This window comes from Miscanthus floridulus, chromosome 4 (assembly GCF_019320115.1).
Source record: "Miscanthus floridulus cultivar M001 chromosome 4, ASM1932011v1, whole genome shotgun sequence".
Lineage (NCBI taxonomy): Eukaryota > Viridiplantae > Streptophyta > Magnoliopsida > Poales > Poaceae > Miscanthus > Miscanthus floridulus.
In genome coordinates, this window is record NC_089583.1 from 27,499,139 (window position 1) to 27,509,590 (window position 10,452).

General features: G+C 44.9%; 1 protein-coding gene across 1 annotated transcript; it reads left to right on the top strand.

Annotated features, from left to right (window-relative positions):
* Positions 1–1,239: 1,239 nt before the first annotated feature.
* Positions 1,240–3,063, top strand: LOC136551218 (guanine nucleotide exchange factor SPIKE 1-like). The gene is made up of 3 exons (XM_066542795.1): positions 1,240–1,388; positions 2,207–2,369; positions 2,455–3,063. The coding sequence occupies exons 1-3, from the start codon at positions 1,296–1,298 to the stop codon at positions 2,607–2,609; spliced, it is 411 nt and encodes a 136-aa protein (XP_066398892.1). The 5' UTR covers positions 1,240–1,295; the 3' UTR covers positions 2,610–3,063.
* The last annotated feature ends 7,389 nt before the right edge of the window (positions 3,064–10,452 follow it).

Genomic DNA, 10,452 nt, shown 5'->3' on the forward strand with positions numbered 1-10,452 from the left:
ACCAGCCGTACTTAGCCTTCAGGATGAGCAGCTCAAGCACAAAACAGTAGCAATGTCCAATATGTTAGGACAACCCTTTTCAACACCATACACAGTCTCCTTCGATGCTTTTGTTACCCTTTCCAAATTTTCTAGACCTTTTGGGCTATTTAGTAAAATCTCTGGTCCAAGGGCTCAAATCATGTCCTCCAAATCATCTTCATCCCCGACATGTGCTTCACCATCATTATTGGCACCACCTTCATCATTACCATCCCAACCACCAGCATCACCACCTTGTTCATTGCTAAACTCGAAATCCTTTCGTGCATCAAGCTCTGCTGAATATTGGGACTAGAGATTCTATGGTTTTGTCATCGTATTCATCCTCATCCTTGTCGTTAACAATAACCGTTTCACCATGATGAATCCACACTGTGTAGTCCTCAACAAATGCTCGCATAATCAAATGTGATATGATGATAGTCACATCTATCCATGCCATACGGTTCTTGCTATCTTTACATGGGCAAATAATTATATCCTTATTCTCTTTCAAGGTCGTTGCATGCTTCTTTGCAGCTTCAATAAATTTATCGACCTCTTCACGGAAACCTGCCTTGAACCTTAACGAACCATACATCCAAGAGTTCCTGTACTCTATCTTTTACAACAACAACAAAACAAATAGGGAAAATGGTGTTTTTGCCCCTGTCCAGAGGTTCAATTGTGATTTTACCCCTGTTTTTTTAACTTTGTGATTTTACCCCTGTTATTTTGAAACGAAGGAGCCGTTTACCCCTGGTTTGGATGTCCGTTATTTAGAGGCTGATTAAACAATTAAAAAAAAACAAAACACATAAAATCAGATGCGAAATGACTGAAATGCCCCTTCCTCTTCATTCTTATCCGCTCGTTCTCTTCATTGCTATCTGCTCGCGACTGACGCGAAAGCTCCGTGCGGACAGAAGACCGGCGGTCGAGCACCGTCGCGGCCGCGCGCCCCTACGCCCGCCGGCCATGGCGCTCCAGCAACCCCGCGCCCATGCGATGGCGGCCCTCGGCGACCTCGCCCGCCGGTCATGGCGCTCCGGCAACCCCGCATCGGCGTGAGATCCTGAGCTCCGTCGCTTCTCCGGCACGCCTCCCTCGCCCGGATCTGGGCCACGCGCGCGAGATCCTGAGCTCCGGGTTGGAGAGCTCCCGTGCTCCGAGTGGGAATTTCTTCGGTCGGTTGATGCGTGTTGGTTGCGCTGAACTAGTGCTGATTCGCGCTTAACTGGTCTGCTGGTTGAGTGGCAGCTCAGGTGACAGCGATGGAGCCCGCGGTGGCTACAGCGGGTGAAGGGCAGCGGTTCAAGCGGATTCCACGGCAGGCGTGGTCGGGGAACCTCGAACTGGATCCTTTGGTACGTCTCGCTAGCTCCCTGCTCGTCCGTGCTTGTGACCCTGACTTGGGGTGTCTGATTTGATGGTGCCGGTGTGATTTTATTGGTTTTTTTTGGGATTGCTGTGTTGTTGTGTAGTCAATGTAGTGTCGAGGGACGCCCGAGGTGTTTGAAATGTGGTAGAATGGTGTTCAGGATCTTAATGTCATGCTGCTTGGCGGTTAGGGTTTAGGGGTTTCTGAATGCGTTAATGCTTTGGTGAGAGCTCAGGAGTGTAAACTGATGTTAGTGACGCTTAGTGGTGCAGTGCCATGAGTATCGCATTGTTGAGGTGAAACCTGCATTGTGCTGCACAAGAATCTTCGAATTGCTTCGAGTCTTCTGTTGGGTTATCCATGTTGGATAAATAACAACTTTATGTGCTCGGTACCCAAAGGGTGTATCATTATTTTTGGATTGGCACTATTTGGGCACTATTTTCTACATATGGATAATTTTAGCATGAAAACAGAGGGCTACACCATGCCTTTTTTTTGCTTTGTTGTGCGCATGGCATTTTGAGATAGAATTACCCAACCTGTTTCAAAAGTTACTTGGCGTTATGCATTGTGCTCGCGCATGTGTTGGACCAGGATCGTCGAGGCAGCTTGGGCGATTTTAAAAGCATTTATTATTCCCTGCGTATTAGTGTAGTCCATTCTGTCGCTAGTAATTGATTTTCTTCCTTTTTATTGTAGCTCCAAAATCAAGTAATGATGCCTGATTTTAAGAGTTTCAGGTGATGTCAAGAGCTAAGTATCTTTTCATCTGAAAAAACTAAGTGCCTTTTCTATTTTCAGCTTAATGAAAGCTTAGATCAGTGGCCACATCTAAATGAGCTGGTACAGTGCTACAAGGCTGATTTTGTGAAGGATGACTGCAAATATGGACGCTATGAAAGTGTTGCACCACCATCTTTCCAAAATCAAATTTTTGAGGGACCTGATACTGACATAGAAACAGGTAATCCATCTTCCTTGCCGCTGAATGCCTGTATTAATTTCACATGTATCTTGGAAAAGTTTGATATTCTTGCTCTGTGTCACAGAATTGCAGCTTTGCAACGCAAGGCATTCCAAGCCTGAAGATGCTACCGAAGATGATACGCCAAGCACCTCAGGGAGGCAAATATATGAAACCGAATCATCTACTTCATCTTCAAAAGTGGTAAGGGCATCCTCCCTGGATTTCTGTACTGGATAGATTTGTCCTTTGCTTCCCAGGTTTTCTGTTGTGCTGGCCTATAATCTGCAATTAATCTTAGTGCTTTTATAGTGGGCTATTCACATTGGATAAGAACTATTTCATGCTTGATTCTTTAAGTATTTTTTGTCTGTGATCCTTCGCGTCCAATCACTTTTAGTATCTTTTCCATCGCTTTCTGATTTCCTTTGCTTCCCGTGCAAACAATTTCTTTCAATGGAGCTATAATACTGGTTGAAGACTGGTAAAATCATTTTATACCTGCGTACGGTGGCAGGCGGTGGCTCTCATCCGGTCCTCGTCCTTCCAAATCTCGGAGGTCGGCGGGCCGCTGCGGCGCGGTGCCGCGTTGGGCGGCCGGCAGCGGGTGGCTAGTTGCGCTGCGCGCCTGCGCCTGGCCGCTGGCCCACGTGCGGCTTGTCAAGGCATCCGGCGTCAGGCTGGACCGCGGGAGTCGGACGACAGCAACATGCAGCAGGAATATTCCATTTTTTCAGTTTACATCTTATGGCCAGCATTGCAGAAGGAAAGAAATACTTCTGTGTGGTTTTAGGGCTTGTAGTGTTACATGAACCAACTTGTATGGCAGTTATTTTTGCTGAAAAAACATGTACTTATGACATTCCTATGTGGTAAGGCACTAAGGTTATCATTGCATGCATCTACTTATACAGTTTGTTAACCGATGTTCTACATGCATTCTTATAAATTGAAGATTTTTTGTCCCACACAAAAGATTATATCGAAATATTTCTTATGGCGTTACATCTATCATCATTATGAACCTTTTGGTCCCAAAATTTTGAATATTTATCAATATTAAATCTAAGTTCAAATAATTGTAAGTTGTGTCAAATATGTTTGACCAAATTTAATGAATTGTCAGCATACAATAAAAAAGTATAATTCTAAATCAGGGTAAAATCACAATTAGGCATAACAAACAGGGGCAAAATCGTATGGGCATTCATGTCCTTTTGTACAAAGTTTAACACCGTTAGGGGTGGATGACGGAGCAGGGGCAAACTGGTGCTTCGTGAATGGCACAGTAGGGGTAAATTCACAAAGTCAAAAAAATAGGGGCAAAATCACAATTTCGATACAAAACAAGAGTACAAACGCAAGAGCCCCAAACAAATATTAAAGGACTACTTATTTAGATATATATAAAAATGAAACAAATTAATAATTACTTAAGAATAATTGTATATACTTCAGATATATATGAATACAAATCTAATATAATTACATGAAGCGTACAAACACATCATGGTAGAGGAAAATTAATTAATGGCCCATTTATCCATAAATAATTAAAATACATATTTATTGATTACAATAAACAATTTCAAAGACAACAATTAGCAACAATTATACTTTACCCAATATCTTTCATACAAACCCTAGTCCAATTTCATCAAACATAAATTTACAAAAACAAAATTAATAAAAAAACCAAAACCTAGATCTAGATCCACATGCACATGAAACATCCATAAAACTAACTAATTGTTCACTAAAATCAAGAAACATGGAACAAATAAGGGTATGATCTTGTCGCCCTCCCTAATTTACTCTACTACATTTAAAACTTGGGTCTAATTTGCTTCATAAGTAGCTCAAGCACCATAGAAGAGAGAGAAAAATAAAACTCTAATTACTCACTAACCAACCATTAAAACTTCAGAAAAAAGTGTGGAATAATATTTTCTTACCTTATACAACCTCTCCACCAAAGGATTTGAGACCAAAACCTTCCACCCTTAGTAGAGCAATTTTTGAGAGGTGCCCAAGGCCTCTCCACCTTTCTTTCACGGGTTGGAGTGAGTGACCCGAGGAGGAAGAAGGTGCTGCAGCTGTTTTATATGTGGGTCATTTGTAGGGGCGGCTGGTGATTGAGCCGCCACTACAAATCGGAGCTATATATTCGGGGGCATTTGTAGGGGCGGCTGAATCAACAGCCGCCCCTACAAATAACAACTCTAGGGGTGGCTGGTGATTGAGTCACCCCTATAAATCAGACCCCATTTGTAGGGGCAGCTCGTATCACCAGCCGCCCCTGCTGTTCTATTTGTAGGGACAGCTGGTGTCTGGGCACTCGAGCACGCCACTGTAGGGGCGACTCCATCACCAGCTGTCCCTACAAAAAATTCGAACCGTTGCTAAAAATCATTTTTTACGTAGTGTCTGTAGGTTGCAGAGCCGGACCCACCCTGCGTCCCTAACCCCTCCGTGTCATTGCCGTCTGTAGAGGGCCACCCCTGCACGAGCTCGGTTCGGACTTCCAAGTGCTGGCTGCAAGGTCGAGTGCCGCCGCCAGGCGGCCATGGCCCTATCCCAACCCCCCAATCTCCCTCCCTCTCCCTCTTTTTTTTTGCACAGGTGGTGGCGGCAGCCTAGTGGTGGTGGTGGCGGCGGGAGCCGCGGGCGGGCGGCGGTGGGTTTTTTTTTTATATTTTTCAAAAATTTTTTGCCGAGTGTCGGTTTTAGCACTCTCTTGATAAAAAACACTCGGTAAAGAAATGTTTGCTGACTCTGTGTACGCCGAGTACAATTTGCCGAGTGTACCACTCGGCAAAGGCTTTGTCGAGTGTTTTTTAGGCTTCGCCGTGTGCCGTGGACACACGGTAAACCTGGGCATTCCGGTAGTGTACTAGTGCTGATCAATATTTGGATTGTTGATTATAAAACTTTTTAATTGTCATTTTAGTTACTAGAAAACCGGCCTGATTAATTGTGATTTGATGGTGATAATGACGATGATCAATGCGAGGTGTACTTATTGAACTGTTGCTCCGACATTTATTTGGTTGATGATGATCGTTGCACTTTGAAGGCAAAACTATATATACATGAGAAATATGTATCGAGTTCTCGTATGATTCTATGGTCATTATGAGAAAAAAGATTATTGAGTTTTTTTTCGCGAGAGGAAATAATATTCTGGGAACTCCGGCACAAAGTTCACCTAGAATTTATCATACATTATGAACCTATATAAGTTCACATCTATGCTATTGGGTGCATGTCAAACTTTTATCAAGTTTGATTTGACTAGGTTTATAAAAAATATGAGGAACATTTATACCATAATTAAATAAATTTATTATGAAAATAGAATACATTTAACTGCTCATCTAACAATACTAAGTATGTATTCTATATATATAATCGGTCAAAGTTAAAAATCTTCGACTTCTCGATAAGTCAGAATGACAATCTTGGTGGGACCGAGGGTCATGAAGGTTAGAGCTGATTAAAATCGACCGACCATTAGATGTTATTCTACGATCATGAGAATTTAGATGTCATTTTTCGTCATGAGAAGTTAAAGGTCATTAGCATACGACAAGACCTAAATTTCTTATCTCTATATATATAACTAAAACATTCATAACTATTCCCTGCACAGGTGCGACACCAAAGTCGCTCTATGCGATCAGATCATGAAGGCAATGCACACTCGCTCTATGCGATCAGCTCAATCCCCATAACAGCCGCAGCAAATCAGAAAGACAAAAATTAATTTCCGTAACAATCGTAATCAATTCCACGATCACCCCGCGCCGCCAATCACGCGAGACCGCATCATTGCCTCGACGGCTTTCGTCCAAAATCTCTTCTTGTGCGCCCACGAGTGTCCGAGTACGAGTACGATCGAGGCAGCAACAGCAGTACACAGCACGTACGCAAAACAAGCTCGGCCTGACGCCACTGCATATGGTATGGTACTGCTACTGGCGTCCGTGTACAATGAGTAGTTTTAGGTCCTGTTCGTTTGAACTTACTAGCCATATCGTTTTAGCTAAATAATAGTGTTTTTTTTTCATAATAAATCAGCATCGGTCATTTTTCCAGCTAGCCAAATAGAGCCTTAGTTGGTGCGAGCAGGGTCGCCGAGGCCTCTACGACATTCATTATTGCTGCAGATAGAGATAGGCACGCATGGATCTCCATTAGTTGGCCAAGTTATATACTGATTCAGTACTTAATATGTCGTACCGGTGGAGGAAGTTACCGACTAACATAAACAAGGAATTCCTGTTAACAAAGCAAACTGGAAGAGGTCCACTATATACAAACCAAAAGACATCATCAAGTTGCGCCGAAAATATTGCAGATCACTGGGAAGTTGATCTATTGTTGGAAATCAGATCGGAATTGTTGCACAACATTCAGAGACTTAACAGGCCCAATCATTGAAGGCAAATAATAATGATCGTATGTATATGAATTCATCTACAAGGAGCTCACGCATCCGCGTGGGGTTTAGTGAAAAAAAAATCATGGTCCCGGTCATGTATCTAGTAAAGATTAAAATAAGTTTCTATCTCTTAATGTGTGATGCATAAAGCAATGCACGCACGCTTAGCATACAACAAGACCTAAATTTCTTATAAAGATTAAAATAAGTTTCTATCTCTTAATGTGTGATGCATAAAGCAATGCACGCACGCGTGTGTAGGACCGGATCGAGTTGCTTCTCTTGCTTGTGGTGACACGTGTAGTACCAGCAAAGTGTGTGGCTACATATCCTTGCACCGTGATCCGCTTATATCGTGGCTTATATTTGTAAACAGCTGCACGTGAGGAGAGACAAGGATCGCCAAAACGCTAACAGCTGCATCTCTCTCACAAGTCTCATATACAGTGTAGATATAACTTTCAAGATGTTGACACTAAAAAATGTCGCAAGGTGATTTAGGGTACCATAAATAAGTTATAAGCATCTTGAACATATTTGAGGTCGAATGGCTCAGCAAAAAGACCAAAGAATCGCGTGGAGAATACGGCGAGCCATAGCGAGCTGCAGCCAGTCGGTTTAGCCGACTTGAACAGTGCAGTCGGCTTAGCCGACTCCCCCCTTTTCAGCCAACCCAGGACCCCGCTCGGGCCCGTGGAAGTTGGGCGACTCGTGTCTTGAAACCGACTAGGTTAAGACTAAAAGTTGGTTTTAGGTAATTTTTGACGTGAGAAACTTGGACATTACGATTTGGACTTGTTTTCTACTTAGGATAAGACCACCCCTTTATAAATACAAGAGGTTCACGGCCGATTGAGTTCCCATCTATCCAATCGTTAAAAAATCAATCTATCAACTCTTATAAACCCTTTACCCCTCTCTCAACCCCTCCTGCTGTTCGGCACGTCTCTCGGCGAGATTTGTCGGTATCTTAGGCGGCCTTGCTAGTCCTAAGAGATCCTCCACGTGCTCCTCCCCAACGGGTCTTCCCGGGTGACGGACCGGGGTCCTAGGGGTTCCCCACGGGGGTATTTCTTGGATGGGCCCTGGGATGGCCCATGATCTATTGAAGGAATGCGAGACAAGGTGGCGTGGACTTCAAGCTATTACAGATCGACTTAGTCGGCTTCCTATGAAAGTTAGATTCTGTAATAGGACTAGGACTCTTCTCTTGTAACCGACTAGGACTAGATATGTGCCCTTACCGTCTCCCCTATATAAAGAGAGGCACGATACACCCCCTTGTAACCCTATCAATCATACAATCAATCTAACGCAAAAGGTTACACGCCGACTGGACGTAAAGGCTATTACTCGACAAGAGGGCCCGAACCTAGTATAAATCGTGCATCTCTTTGTATTTACTGTCGAGTTCTGTGTACGCTGAATCCCTTCAAACACCATCCCGGGTATCCCCATGACGGGTTGCCGATCATCAAATACTGACAGCTGGCGCGCTAGGGTAGGGGCTTTCGGTGACTTCATGATCGAGAGCTCGGCAGACCTCGACAACATGATTTTCTCGGTGGGTATCACCTTCATCTTTGGCTCCTGGATCTACAAAGCAGACGACAACGGCAAACTCCAAAGTTGTCTCATGGAGATCCCGATGCCTCAAGCTTCACCAGATGTCTTGACGACCACACTAGATCAACTCGCCGAGAAGTTTTCGCACCTCTCACTCTCTGATCCAACTGGAACTCAGGAGGTCACCATCAACCACGACTCCCGCTCGGACATGTCACCTTTGTCCAGGCTGAAGATCCCATTTGAAGTCCAACACGAAGACCTAGTTCATTTTCCACTCGAACTCAAGAATTCAACTTCAATCTATCAAGACACAATTAGCTACTTCGTGCAATCTGAGCAAGAGATCCCTCTTGCAGGTGCCCAGAGAGGTTTGGTTCTATCCATCACACCCAAAGGAGGTATCATCCATTGGTCGGGTGCTCGACCCGACACTTCTTTAACAGATCCATCTCGTCTAGTCGGCATGGTGGAACTCTTAACTTATTAGGACTGGCAGAACTCTTCCAGCGGACAACAATGATCATGGTTCTACAGAGATCTTGGACATCACGACGACCGCAGAATCTAGAACTCACTCAGCCATGAGGCACTCTAGAGAAGTCTTTATGGCTAGGCAACCACCTCAGATCCCTATGCCTAACCCACAAGATATCCAAGATGGACAGGAAGCCTTGTCCGACATCTCTCCAGACATTGTGCCACCCAACGGAGGGACGGATGAGCAGAAGATGGCTAGGGAAAGGAAGAACAGAGCTCGATAGGCTCGGTGTAACGGCACCCAACACCATAAGGAAGAGTGGCAGCGGTATTAGTTGGCTTGTCGAAACGTTGAACGCCTATGCTTGGCTGTAGAGGTAGCATATGAACAACATCTATGGGATGAAGAAGCAGAATGATAGCACCAAGATCATGATGCCATCAGAGCCTCTACATCACGCAACCTTGAGCCTGAGTTCATGGAACTAGCTGGCCATAAGGTCTTCACTATGCCCTACGCCAATGTCTATGCCCTGATAGAAGAGATGGCGGCCACAGAAAACCCTACCTCAGATCAGCAACAACCCAAAGTCATTCTAAAGTCCACAACCCTTCAGATGTAGGCTACAAAAGTGAAATCCCAAGCTAACCCTTCCCAAGGACTAGAGGCGTGGGCACTAGCCCACTCTCATTTGGGACCTCAGGGTAACCAAGGAGGAGGACAACGAGTACCAGTCCTGTCGGTGCGAAAAGTGACCAACTAGTAAATATTTTTCATTTTGTCGTACGTTGTGATCGGATGTGGCCTAGCACTCAATGACACAGGGTTTATACTAGGTTCAGACAACGTGCCCTATGTCCAATTTGAGTTGGTCGGTGACTTTATTCCTGAGCCCAGGTGCTCAAAGTTTGTTGTAGGGTTACAAATGAGAGGGAGTAAGAGAAGCGGGTCAGAGTCGGAAGCGAGCATCGTGCTCTCCTTTGCTAGGCCTTCTGGTCGGAGAGGTAGGCCAGAGTCAGAAGCAAGCGTCGTTCCTCCTTGGCTAGGCCTTCTAGTCGAAGAGGTGGGCCAGAGTCAAAAGCGAGCATTGTCCTCTCCTTTGGCCAGGCCTTCCGGTCAAAGAGGCAGGCTAGAGCAGGGAAGCGAGCGCCGTTCCTCCCTAGGCCAGGTCTTCTGGTCAGAGCGGCAGGCCAGAGTTAGAAGCAAGTGTCGTTCTTCCTTGGCTAGGCCTTCCGGTCAGAGACTAGGATCACCCTTCTGGCCTGTCATTAGGTTTTTAGGCCAGCCCAGGAGTTGCGAGTCGTTCATAACGTCGTCTGCTGGGCTGAGCTTTTGCTAGGAAGCAGGTCCATGAGGGACCCCGGGTTTATGAATCCGACAAGTCCACTCCCGTCTAGGGCCGCAGGGTAACCAGAGCAGGAATTAGGGTGCCACATAGTTGGCCTATCATGGGCACTAGTAAAATTATAGGGAAGGTAGATGAGTCCGAGTACAGAGAGGCCGACATCTCACCAAACAGGTTCCCATGTTTTTCTAACAGACTACTCTCTGTCCGGCTTGCCTACAAGTTCAAGCCATCCAACCATGAAAAG